This window comes from Podarcis cretensis (genome assembly GCF_951804945.1).
Source record: "Podarcis cretensis genome assembly, chromosome: 12".
In the NCBI taxonomy this organism is placed as follows: domain Eukaryota; kingdom Metazoa; phylum Chordata; class Lepidosauria; order Squamata; family Lacertidae; genus Podarcis; species Podarcis cretensis.
In genome coordinates, this window is record NC_137181.1 from 57,706,983 (window position 1) to 57,721,030 (window position 14,048).

General features: G+C 43.7%; 1 protein-coding gene across 2 annotated transcripts in view; it reads right to left on the minus strand.

The window, feature by feature from the left end:
• Positions 1-3,263: 3,263 nt before the first annotated feature.
• The window catches only part of VPS41 (VPS41 subunit of HOPS complex), a 121,513-nt gene continuing 110,728 nt past the window's right edge, over positions 3,264-14,048 (minus strand). For both annotated transcript variants that reach the window (XM_079947532.1, XM_079947533.1), the window contains exons 26-29: positions 11,130-11,229; positions 9,918-9,962; positions 8,626-8,705; positions 3,264-5,313 (exon numbers count right to left, since the gene is read on the minus strand). In XM_079947532.1, the coding sequence (XP_079803658.1) occupies positions 5,233-5,313; positions 8,626-8,705; positions 9,918-9,962; positions 11,130-11,229 (306 nt within the window). In that variant the 3' untranslated portion in view covers positions 3,264-5,232. The remainder of the gene's footprint in view (positions 5,314-8,625; positions 8,706-9,917; positions 9,963-11,129; positions 11,230-14,048) is intronic.

Below are 14,048 nucleotides of genomic sequence, written 5' to 3' on the forward strand. Positions count from 1 at the left end.
CTAGATGAAGAGAATCGCGGAACGGATTCTTTTCGTCTTGCGAGGCACCACTGTATTATATTTCTTTTTGCAGAACTGTTTTCATCTGTTGTACAGCACAGTTGTCTTTGATAATGTTTAGTGGCATATAAATCTTCCAAATAAATAAATGCCTCAGAGATTGTGTCCTTTGATTCACAACTTCGCCTATTAAAAGAGGTGCCTAGTTTATTACTCAACTGAAATTTTAGTTCATTTATCTACCTTGGAGCCATAAATATTTGGCTTTGAAAATACTGGGTGGAGAGGCAGAGATGATGCTATATCCAAAAGGGGGCAGATCAGCCAGCCAGATACTGCATGTTTTAATTAAAATATTTAACTGTTCTGACTCAAGTACATCAATCCAATTGCAGCTCACCCCCATTTCTGTCCTTCCCATTTGGCATGCTTTCTCCCCAACTGCAGTGTCTGCCAGATTGGCTAGACTTTAAGTCCATCTGCATAATGTAAACATGGAGTATCTGATAATAGCAGGGTCCAGAATACATGTACAACTATGCCCATATGAGCACCGGAAAGTTTCTGGTCACACAGATAACTTCAACAGGAATTCAACAGCAGAATTCCAGTTCTAGGCTGCTTGGCCAGGATCAATGAGCAATGGAGATGCTGTAATTTCTGAAGGATTTATACCAGCATTTGGCAGCAATTCACGGTTTGCAGCCGAATGGCAGGTTTAATTAAAAAAAGAGTCTAGCACATATTGTTATTTCCGAATGTTTACTTTAAATGAAATTCTGTAGAAAATGAACTTGTGATTGAATCCCCATTAGCTTTAAATTGAAAACTACTTCCAAGTTACCAATATTTTTCAGCTGCCCCACTCTCCCTCATTCATACTGGAGTGGAGAACGGTGCTGCCTGAAGGAGCTCCTCCCCCAAAAGAACTATCTAATAGATGCCCACACAGCCCAGAGCCCACACTTACTTCATAGCCTTGGACTTTTGAAGCAGAACACATTTCCGTTCATGGAAACCAAATCCAAAGAAGGACCCGTGCCTAGAAGTGTAGTTCATGGCATTAATCCTTCTCAGTGCACCGAGGAGCAGGACTTCAACATCACAAAGCAAGAAGCAAATAAGAGACAAAATAGACCTTCTACAATCTGTCAAGGCAGCTTCTGGATTGAAGCAGAACCTCAATGTCTCGGTGTCTCACTGCCTAAGGATTCTAGTTATTTACAATCCCCAGCACTTAAAATTAGCAGTTTTGTACAAAGCAGAATCTTCCTGATTTCACAAGCCTCACATAATATTGAGGGTATACTTTGGATTGGCCTAAAAATGTAAAGTGTGACTGTGACACACACACACGCAATATCATACAGGCATGTGCATCAGGCTGGTTGATTTGTTGGCAAACTGAGGTGTCTCCAGCATAACACATGACATGGTTCTCTGCTGTTCAGGTGATCGTTAAACTTTCAAAGAGGGTCTCAAACTACTCTTTCAAGTTGTTTGAATTTAAAAAAGGAACAATGGTTTTTTTGCTTCAAGTTTCTCTCTCGGTAGGGAAAATATATCATCTTTGTGAGAGCCAGTGTGGTGTAGTGGTTAAGAGTGATGGACTCGTAATCTGGGGAACCGGGTTCGCTTCCCCGCTCCTCCACATGCAGCTGCTGGGTGACCTTGGGCCAGTCACACTTCTCTGAAGTCTCTCAGCCCCACTCACCTCACAGAGTGTTTGTTGAGGGGGAGGAAGGGAAAGGAGACTGCCAGCCGCTTTGAGACTCCTTAAAGGGAGTGAAAGGCGGGATATCAAATCCAAACTCTTCTTCCTCCTCCTCCTCCTCCTCCTCCTCCTCCTCTTCTTCTCATTTTCCCATCTAAGAATCACCACACAAACTTCGGGGAACCACTTTTACCAGTTAATATTTTCCTGGGGAGATGGGGGAAGCGGGTGGGTGGACATCTTTAAAAACATTTCTTCTTAGTACATGTTAGTTCAGGGTTTTATTTTTAAATCCGTCAACTGAAGTCAGATTTGGCTTTAGCAGCAGATGCAGCTACATCTTAGGGTTTATCTCCTGCCAATAACCATGGGAAATAGATTAAAGTCTACATAATTGACATGCCTTTAAATTTTCATTCCAAGTGCACTGGCCTTATGGGGTGGGGGAGAATTATTTCAGTCTCTTACTTAATTTGAATTGAATTTACCTCTAGGGGGAAAGTTTGCAAAATTGAACGTGGCAAGAGGATTTAGCACTGTACAACCAAACGCTATGCAAGACTACTCAGAAATAAATCCCACTAAGTTCAACAAACTTACACCCAGCTACATATGCACAGGACTTAGAATCACAGAGTTGGAATGGAAGGGACCATGGGGGTCATCTAGTCCAACCCTCTGAAATGCAGGAATCTTTCACCCAACATGGGGCTCGAACCCACAGCCCTGAGATTAAGAGTCTCATGCTCTACCAACTGAGCTGTCCCTAGGACTTAATAAGGACAGAAAAGGTAAAGTCTAAGGAAGGTAAAGTGCTTTCCTTACAACAGGCATGGGAAACCTGTGACTTGAGAGGAAACCCAGGATTCATTGTTTGAAAACCACTGCCCTAACATACCGTATTTTTCTGTGTATAAGACACCCCCTATTTTTTTAAACCCAAAATTAAGAAATTAAGTTGTTTAGCTTTTTGGGGTGGGGTGGGGTGGGGTGGGGTGGGGTGGGGGAGGTCACTGCCGATCGCACACCTCGCCTCAGCCACCAATTATCTGCCTGCTCCCCGCCACCAACAGCCCACCCGCCCACTTGCCGCCAATCACCTGCTCAATTGCCACAGCCAATCTCCTGCTTGCTACTGCCATTAATACCACGTCCCCCCACCTCTGCGTTCACTACCTGTGTATAAGAGGACACCCAATTTTTGCCTATTTTTTTTTAGCAAAAAGCACAGTCTTACACATGGAAAAATATGGTATATAAAGCTGCAAGCTACTGTCTATTAACTGAAAAAGGCAATTACAGAAACCGTCGTGAAACAACGTAATATGCCAAAAACCAGGTCCTATTTGCAGCAGACGAGATCGTTCGCACATCATGCTCACTTATAAAGAGAACCATTACAATGGACAAAAGCCAGACAGAAGCATTAGTCATGCCAAGAACTGACATAATTTTTTCTTCTCACTACTGATTTTTGTATAGGATCCATGTAGATGCTATGGAAACAGATATTATTGCAATCATACAGATCCACAAAATGAGGCTAAAGTAAGCTTTTACTAGGATTTAATCTTCCTCTTTTTTTAAAAAAAAAAGCTGCGACTCTATCATATAGCACAATATAGTTCAGAGAGGACAGATGAGCTCACGAAACAATATGCAAACATCTGGGATTATGTAATCCAGATGATGGTACTAATATATGGGTCAGAAAGACTTAGGTTTAAACAACAAGAGGCACAGGAAAATAATGTGGTTACATGTACTTAAAGACAGTTTTATTCTCCCCATTTCATTTAGTTTATTTTACTAACAGGATGCTATGGTCTACGAAACCTGTTTAGCAGCCAGGGGGTGGGGGACGAGCAGAGAAAGTTTTGTAGCACATCCATGTAGCTACTGCAAATCTAGAGCCTCTGGAGAAAAGGGCGTTGGCTTTTTGCTTCGTTGTGGCATCATGACAAAGAAATGAGCCACTGCACAACCATCCCACTGTGAAGCAGATGCTGTTTGCCTTCTGCTTGTGGCAGCTATCTGGCTCATGCGAATGCATGCAAGGGCCAAGAACTGGTGCACGCACAGAACCCACTAAATGTGGGGTGGCATGAAAAGGATCTTTGGAGCCGTATGTGCCTTCCCAATGTGTTTACAAAGATCTCCTGCTATAGACATTATACACATCGTATATTTTCCACCCACCAACTATGGTTTTCCCAGTAGTGATGTATGGAAGCGAGAGAGCTGGACCATAAAGAAGGCTGATTGCCGAAGAATGGATGCTTTTGAATTCTGGTGCTAGAGGAGACTCTTGAGAGTCTCATGGACTGCAAGAAGATCAAACCTATACATTCTTAAGGAAATCAGCCCTGAGTGCTCACTGGAAGGACAGATCCTGAAGCTGAGGCTCCAATACTTTGGCAACCTCATGAGAAGAGAAGACTCCCTGGAAAAGACCCTGATGTTGGGAAAGATGGAGGGCACAAGGAGAAGGGGACGACAGAGGACGAGATGGTTGGACAGTGTTCTGGAAGCTACCAGCGTGAGTTTGACTAAACTGCGGGAGGCAGCGGAAGACAGGAGTGCCTGGTGTGCTCTGGTCCAGGGGGTCACGAAGAGTCGGACACGACTAAACGACTAAACAACAACTGCATCCAATGGGGTGTTTAGGGGATGGGGTAGTACCTCTGGTGCAGAGATGGAAGCGCTTGGTGACTTCTTAGCGACTGGCAGCCTAGAAAAACTCAGGAAAGGTATGAGCCGTCATGGCAAATAGATGGACAGATTGACATGGAACCTCCAAGACCAGAGGCAGTATACCTATGAATAACAGGTGTTGGAAACACACTACAGGGGAGGGCTGTGCCTTCACGCCGTGTTTGTCAGCTTCCTGGGGGCATTTGGTTGGCTTATGTAGTAAATAGGATGCTCAAAGTAGGTAGAGCCCTGGTGTCAATTGGCAGGGTTTTTTGTTTTTGTTTTATCATCTTCACATCTTAGAAACTACAACTGTTTTGAGGTCCGCTGAATAAAAGGATAAGGTACAGAACACAAGTTGATCTTGGAAAGGCGATGCGTGTACATGTTCCTGAATGTGGAGCCCCAAAGAGTTCATGCGCTCGTGTAGAAAGATCAAACTGCAATTTCAGCTACGACTTCAAGCCTGTTAACAGGCTTTAACTTTGTAAACAGACCGTATCAACTCAATGACTTCCCCACTTAGGTTTACTTTTCATTAATTAGTAGAGATTAAGCAAGCATACAGGTGACCGCATCTGAACTGCACAATGGTATATTAGGGAACACATTGATTACTTCCTGGCTGCCAGCACTTTAAATCCACATAGGAAATATCAGTGAGCTGGATGATTTAAAGAAACCCTCTTACTACATCCACAGCCAAAGTTACATACGCATATGCACACAGTGTGTAGCATATTGACAATGAAGCACTGCTCCACTGAGCCACATTAAAGTAGTCACACATAGAAGAATATAAGCTCTCAACATGCCAAAGAATATTATTTTTTCATCTCCAAGATGGCGCTGCCTGGACCTCTGTGTTTAGCACTGCAGATGTTACAGAAGTGTACTGACGAATCCTGAAAACAAAAACAAAAAAATATTGGTTTTGTAAATCGATTGCATATTATTTCTAGGCACATTTGTGCCAAAATACATGCACATGGCCGAAAACAAATAGGCTGTGGCTAAGATCCAAAGAGCTATGCCTAAGAGCTTATGTGCAAGTAGTGCAATTTTGAGCATTTCCCCCCAAGGACAACCTTATTCTCCATAGATTTGTCTGATCCTCTTTCAAAGCCATCCAAGTTGGTAGCAGTAAAAAGCAACACTATATTATATTAATATTCATTGAACATCAGCCTCCCATGCCATATAACACTCTAGTTTTGGAAGTGGTTTTCTGTGTGGCATAGTAGCTTCCAGTGGTACCAACTTGAATAAAATATTGGGGGGGGGGGTGTCCCAGGTAAGCTCTGCCCTGCATAATTGTTCACAACACCCACACCCCATTTGAATGGCAATGCCCCTTAACTTTCAGGGACCTTGCCCCCTCAAATGTATTATTGGGAGGTGGCTTCCATGGTGGCTTCTGTTTGAGAACTGTTAAGTCCAATGATCCCTTAGGCATACAGACATAATACCATATATACTCGAATATAAGTCGACTTTTTCTGCACATTTTTTTATGCTGAAAAAGCCCCCCTCAGGTTATACTCAAGTGAGGCGGGCCGTGGTGGTGGAGGGACGAGTGGCAAGAAAGGAGCCCTTTTGGGCTGCTCCTTCCTCCTCCGCCGCCTTTGCCACTGTTGGTGGCAGCAGCGGAGGAATGAGCAGCCCAAAAGCAGCCCTTTTGGGCTGCTTGTTCTTCCTCCGCCGCTGCCACCACCACCAGGTTTGTGGTGTGGTGAACCGGCTTATACTCAAGTCAATAAGTTTTCCCAGTTTTTTTGTGCTAAAATTAGGTGCCTCGGGTTATAATTGGGTTGGCTTATACTCGAGTATATACGGTACATGGTTATTCGGATGTTAACCTACCTGTGCAATAGGCCTATGGAAGGTATTAGTTTTTAGGGATTTATATAATGCTTACATGCCACATAAAAAGAAGATTATGGCAGTTAAGTAAATATAATTTTAAAACAGATATATGATGATGATACTGCTGCTGCCTTATAGAAAACGCAGTTAAGTTTCACACATTCTGTTTTGCTCCATTTTCTTGTTTTAATATTTCACTATTTTATTGCTGGCTATTAGATTAAATTGCTATTGTTAAAATTGCATTTTATTCTTTTACTATATGATGTGAGATGTCTTGAGCAGGGCTGCATTGTTAGAATTCCTGATCTATGATTGCAGTCACGGGATTTTTGTCTTTCACATGATGGTATATGTTTTGACTCCACAGAGTGGGAAGTGACGGAGACAGGATGTTTGTGTTACTGTGTTCCATGAAGTGGGACTACTGTATTGCCTTTTGTCCTTTTTCTCTTTCCTGTCTGATGCTAGAGAGAGAGGGAGCCATGTTGCAGTGCTCCGTGTGTGTGTTTATATGTAAATAAAGTAGATTAGCCAAAATGCTGAGTTGCTGAGGTCTGTCATGCATGATGCGCAAACTCTGTAGATCCCTAAGTGTGCCGGTGTCGGTTGGCATCGGTCACTGTGATGTTCAGGCAGAAGAAAGCTTTTGAAGCTCCCGATCGACCAGGAGGGAGGGAACATGCCAGTCGGGCATGTGTCTCTACCAGGGTCCTACTCGAGTGTAGGCTGAACTCCTGACATGCATAGCCTGGAAAGGCAACATACATACTTAAACAAAAAATGAGCATTGGATGTGTTCACTCAATATACCATATTTTTCGCCCTATAGGACGAACTTTTTCCCCTCCAAAAATGAAGGGGAAATGTGTGTGCGTCCTATGGGGTGAATGCAGGCTTCAGGAAGCTATCTGCAAGCTGTGGGAGAGCTGCCTGCACCCAGAAGCCTGGGGGGCGCTGAGCTCAGCGCCCCCCAGGCTTCAGGCTTCGGGCGGCTCTCTGCAAGCCGTGGGAGAGCTGTGTGAAGTCGCGCAGCTCTCCCACGGCTTGTGGAGAGTTGCCTGCACCCAGAAGCCTGTTCTGGGGGCTGGGGTCAGGGAAGCTTGGGCTTCCCCCGCCCCAGCCCCGTACCTGGGGAGGGGGAATAAATTTTTTTTCTTTATTTCCCCCCAAAAAACTAGGTGTGCCCTATGGGCTGGTGTGCCCTATGGGGCGAAAAATACGGTAATCTCAGTTTAGTAAACTGAAAGAAGAGATAATCCGGCCATTCCATGCATCAACCTGGCATTGCAGCACCTCCAGGAACAGTGCACCAAAAAAAGAAAAGAAAACTCTAGCACTTTGGAGACTTATGGAAGTTAAACAGGAAAAAGATGTAATTTTACAACAAAACTGGTAAAACAAAATGTGTCACGAGATAGAATTCTTTCAAGAAACAGTAAACTCTCTCTCTCTGTCCAATGGATGTTACAGGCTTCTCAGCAAGATGGTGAATGCAGAGTTTATATTCACTTCATTTCTTTAAACTAACTGCAGTTTGCTTGTCCTTGTGTCTAGGACTGCAACCCAAATACCATGTTTTCAATCACTTGCCAAGTATTTTGACCTTGATATGTAACATAAGAGTTTGTTCTACAGGTTAAGGCATGGGTAGGCAAACTAAGGCCCAGGGACCGGATCTGGCCCAATCGCCTTCTAAATTCAGCCTGCGGATGGTCCGGGAATCAGCGTGTTTTTACATGAGTAGAATGTGTGCTTTTATTTAAAATGCATCTCTGGGTTATTTGTGGGGCACAGGAATTCGTTCTTCTTCTACTTCTTCTTCAAAATATAGTTTGGGCCCCCACAAGGTCTGAGGGACAGTGGACCAGCCCCCTGCTGAAAAAAATTGCTGACCCCTGGATTGAGGTGTCTCCTTAACTTTGCAGTCACCAAGCTATATTTGGGGCTCTCACTAAGATCACATTGAAATACGTACATTATTCTTTATCTTTGCAATAAAAAGAAAGTAATGTTTCCTTTTTGTCAGAATCAAGTTGAATGTTCCCCCTTTGATATCAAAGTTACATTTAATATCTGGCTGAGTGGAGACCACAGTTTCTTGCTAATGGAAGCAGTTTTTAAAACCTGTGGAGCTGTGAGGCGAAGGGGCGGAAGAGGTTATTTGGATGGGCTCAATATTTTGGTATTAAACACCTACTGAGATCCAGCTAAGAACAATTACTATAATTATTTTATAATCCGTGATAAAGGCTTGCCCTGCTCAGCAGACGGCAAAAATAACTTATTTGTCCTTTTGTCTTTGACTATAGCAATTTCTAGAATCCACAGAGATTAAGCTGGTTACTTACTGTGCTAAGTTCAGGAAAACACTCTTTGTGGAACATATGCCTGCAGTGAAACACTGTTACACTGAAAGATTTAGATGCATCTGGCAAGAGAAGAGAGAAAAATACATGATGTATTAGCAAAATACATGAGCTGAAGGCTATAAAAAGCACCAAGATAGATGCTACCTCAATATACAGCAGCTTATTAAGCAGCAATACCCAAGGACATTTTGAAGTTTGTGTGGACACACACACACACACACTTTTCAAAGGGCAGGCAAATTAATTTTGTGTTCCCTACCTTTTTATGGTAACATCACATGACCTTACACTGACCATGTTAAAATGTTTTTTTAATGTTTCCATGCTCTTAGAAACACAGTGCTTGACTGGCTATGCTCCAGGAAAGAGCTTGATGTCCAAGTGGAGATTTGAACCCAGAGCTCCACAATTCAAGAGCAACACTAGCTTTCCATGAGCACCCAACACTTCCTTCAAATAAAACAGCTGCATTTCTGGAGACGGTCATTTGCATTCTAAGCATATCCGCAACATTCTGCTGCACATACATAAACTGATGCAGGGCATGAATCGTATTGCATTAGAAAACCTGTTCTTAGCATCTATTGTGAAATAAACCTTCAGTTCTTGGACCCCACCACCCCTGGTTTAAGTGAATCAGAAGAAAGGCTAGCAGCAAAGGATATAGAGGCTGATTGCTCTATACCCTGGAGCAACCTAGTTTGTCCCTTCCAGGGAAGCTGCGTAGGAAAAAAAACACAGACGTGGCTACTGTATGTGGTATATTGTAGTATATGCCAAGCAGGGCCAGCTTACCCACGAGGCAGGCTGAAGAAGCCACCTCAGGCTTCATGGGTGCCCTGCTGCTGGTGGAGAAGCAGAGGTGGTACCAAGAGTGGCTTCTGGAAAGATCTCCCCAAATCTCTCGAGAACTCTGCAAGGAACCTCACCTGAACCCTGTCACCACCGCCACATGACCCAGGTAAGGGATGCTATGCAGAATGGCACCTTCTAATTTCACCTCAGGTAGCTAAACAGGACACACCACCCCTGATACACAGGTAAATTAGATTGCTTGTACAGGGTCACAGGAAATCAAAACTGAAATGGTTTATTACCAACGCCATCATTTTTTCTAGTAGTGCAAAGGGGAAAGGAGCAGGAAGTGAGTTTGAGGACAGCCCCTTGAGGGCTGCTCACTATCTTCCACAACCACCACCCATTCAGAGCACCCTAACAGCCAGAGATCTTCTCTATGGGGGGCCTTGCATTTTGGACACAAAATATCCTACCTGTAGGCAGTATAGGGGAAAGGCATGTTTCACATATATTCTCCTCTGTAAGAAAAAGAACAGGTACAAGTCACAACAATTTATCTGAATAATGTTATACCACCTATCTCAGGCAGGTTTGCACGCAATGAGATGGTTTGCACAGAATGCTAAACCAAACTTTGGCTTAAAAAAGTAAAGGTAAAGGACCCCTGACAGTTAAGTCCAGTCGCAAACGACTCTGGGGTTGCGGCGCTCATCTTGCTTTACTGGCCGAGGGAGCCGACGTTTGTCCGCAGACAGTTTTTCCGGGTCTGGCGAAACCAGAGCAGCGCACGGAAATGCCGTTTACCTTCCCACCTGAGTGGTACCTATTTATCTACTTGCAATTTTTGGTGTGATTTCAAACTGCTAGGTTGGCAGGAGCTGGGACAGAACAACGGAAGCTCACCCCATCGCTGAGATGCGAACCACTGACCTTCCGATTGGCAAGCCCTAGGCACAGTGGTTTAGATCACAGCGCCACCTGCATCCCAAAACTATGGATTGGCATTAATGAATAAGGGTTCCCAGAGAGAAGACTGGAGTTGCTGTACTGCTCCCCCAGACCTCCCACTGCAGTGAGCTAAGCCCTGGGCTTATGGTTTGTCTCGAGCAAACCAACCACAAACTGTTTACCTAAACACAAACTGTGGATTGTGCCGGGTCTGGAATGAGATAAATCACTGAATCCAGGTTCAGATGACAAACCAAGCCAAACCATGGCTCAGCTCACAGCACCAGGAATAGAGGAGCAAAGCAGCTACAACCTCTTTTGCAGGAACCCACACATTAATGCCAAACCATAGTTTGGCTTAGCATTACATGCAAAACTGGCCCACTGTATAGGTAATATTCAATAAAGAGACTCTCCACAATGCGCATTAACTGCTACTCCATGAGGATAAGAACTTGATACCTTTAATATGCCCTAAAAACTATTTTGCAGGCTAAATAAGGCAATAGAAAATTTGTACACGTATTTAGATGTTTTCTGTCATGTGTTTTGTTACTAATAAAGGTAATCCCATGGTAAACAGTTCAAAGTCCAATAAAGATTTAAGAACCACATACTGCAACCTACATTTTAGGATATGTCAATAACATAATATTATGGAAGTAATCCAAAGAGTTTGGATTTAAGCAATGGAAGCTTTTATGCTTCAGAAATTTCCAGAGATGTGTTGAACATACCATCCACAAGGACTCCTCTCATTTGTGTTCGGTGCATCTTTTTCAGCAAGGAAAGCGAGTCAGCAACAAGAATCTTCTTGCACCCCTCCCGGAGCAAAATCTAAGGCACAAACGGATGCAAGACTGTGACAATGCTTTAGCTGGTTTTCACTCTCAAGTTATGCAGAAGTTGAAATTACATATTTTACATTATTCTTTGCTGCCAAGGTCCATTCTCCTACTAGTAAAGCTTTTTGGTAATGACTCACTCGGAGCCTCAAAATGTAGTAATCAAAATTATACATTAGTTATTCTAAGTGCCCTGCAGTGGGCACCTGCAGCTATTGGATGGGATAATTTCCTTAAAATAGTCCTTTCCCAGTAATTTTTCACATGCTTGATCACAATATTTAACAGCAACCCTTCTGGACTTTGGGCATTAACAAAACTGATTTGGTAATCACAACAGTTCATCGTCAGAGCTACTTCTTAGAGGACCTATCACAGAGCTTTGAATAGCACAGCAGGGGGACTCCGTGAGTGGGATTGTTCCACCCTAACAGATATACCACAAGCTGTTCCAGAGAATAATATGAAAATGAAAAGTGAAAAATTAAGCCAGTAAAAGAGAAAAAAGTCACACGGAGCTCTTCATCTCATGCATCGCAGGAACCAAGCTACTTACACTGTCAGTGTGACCAACGTTCCAGACTAATTGCAAAAGGCAGTTACAACTGGACAGGGTTAAATGTGCCAGAAATTGATGAGCAGTTAATTATTATTATTCAGCTTGTGTTGCAGGTCTTGTATTTGTTTTCTACACAGGACTGTCCTCAACGCTGCCCGGAGTGCCACTCACGCAACAGGACTTCCTCTCATCTCCCCATCCACCCCAAAATCTGATAAGAAGGGTCGCCCCATCCTCTGGGGTGGATTCTGTGGGTGGGGTTTGTGGGGTGGGGAAAGGAAGGAGAAGTTGCTCCATTGTGCCAGTGGAAGTCTGTTGTGCAAGCAGATCAGCCGTCACGGACACAATTCCTCTCCCCTCCTTTTTGAACTGCCCTGGTCGCTTTCTCTCTCGCACCCCATAGCATCCCCTTGGACTGACTTGGAGTGCACAAGGTCTAAAAGGATGAGCACAGCAGAGGTGTCGTTTTGGATGCTACTCCCTGGAAGCCAAAGTAGCAAATGCTTTGCTTTGTCAGTTCCCGAAAGATACCAACCATCTGGATGAGCTAAATAAAGCAGGCTCTCACAGGGAACAGTCACAGCCCCTCTCCAGCAAAAAAGACCCACTTCACTGAACTAACGTTGCCTTCAGGCAGAGCTGCAATCATGTGCTAAGCAGGTGATGACACGCCCCCTAGCGGCCACTTGGCCAACTTTTGCAAACTGATTTTAAAACAGAAACCCATTAGGATGCAATCTGCCCTTGCTGTGTGAGCTGGCCCCAGAGAGGGGGAAGCGTAAAATGTTCCAGGTTGCTATCTTCATATTGACCGGAGGGTAACAAACATCGCCTCTTTTGCAAAAGGCAGATCCATGCTCTGCCTTGTGTCCCTTTAAAATGCTCAGAAATATTGACTGGGAAAGGACTGACCCCCTCTCTTCCGTGAATAATGCAAGGCATCGGCTCGGAAGTCACTGCAAAACGAAAGCACACACTCAGCTGTGATGGGGAGACACACGGACACAGACACAGACAGACATGAAAGCTTAACTTCAAAGTGTCAGCAAGAAGTGTCTCTGGAACAATAAATGCAAGGGGGGGGGGCTATGCTATGGCACTCCCCGTAGGCAAAACACTTTGTGCACATCATGTAGCTTTGTGTTTCGGCTGCTCTTGAGAACACATTAGTGATCAGTTACTAAATATTTCATTGGTACAAAGCTAAAGGAAGCGCCATTGCAGATCTCACCCTGTCGCCTCATGTGGCATAGATGTGGCACAATAATTAAACACCCAGGCAAGGTTGTGAGACCAACAGGAGGTAAAGAGCCCCTGGGAAAGAATGTCTTGGGGGCTGCATACAGCCTGTCGGTTTGCCACCCTCAACCAAAATGATCTGAGCTGAAAACATAAAAAGTGATTTCTGGGCCCCTTGGCAATGACCAGAAATCACTTATTCAAGCTGATCTATGAGGTGTAGCCTGAAAGGGACCCATCTTTTACACGAGTGTTATCTATTTAATTGTTACATTTCTCTAATTGGATCTTAAGCGACTGGACAGCTTTAATTCTGGATATTACTTCAGTGCATTTTGATTTACAAAATACAGACACATGGGGCACCTCTGCTAGTGGCTGGTCCCATACTGACATGTTGGGGCCAATATGAAGCTGTGACTGGCCAGACCTAAATCCAGACCTGGCTCTTGCCTATTCTCCAGTGGAGGGTCTCGCCAGAATTGAAGCTAAACACACCCAGCTCCTTCAACCACTCCTCATATGGCTTAGTTTCCAGACCCTGGATCTCTGAACACATTCCAACTTGCCCACATCCTTCTTAAATTGTGGCGCCAAGAATTGCACACAGTATTCCAGGTGGGGTCTGAGCAAGGCAGAATAGTGATGATGTTGCCCACAACAGAATTTTAATGCTGGTTCTAAATGTGTTTTGTTGTACTTTCACATCTAGTTTGTTCTTATTACTTCATATTTCAAAAGGATGCTTTTCAAATGCTTTGAATCCCAACTTGGAAGAAAGGTGGGGTGCCAACATGTTAAATAAAGGCCTTCTCTGCCTTTGCAGCTGGGGAAGTCCATAATAAGAATTATCTGATTTCTGATTTTAACATTTTTATTTATGGCTTTATGTATAACTGTTGTAAACTGCTCTGATTTTTTTTTTAAATTATGAATAACGACATACAAGTATTTGTTATAAAATAAATGAATAGCTATGGTATGTGTGTGCATGAGTTCACGTGTGTGTGGTG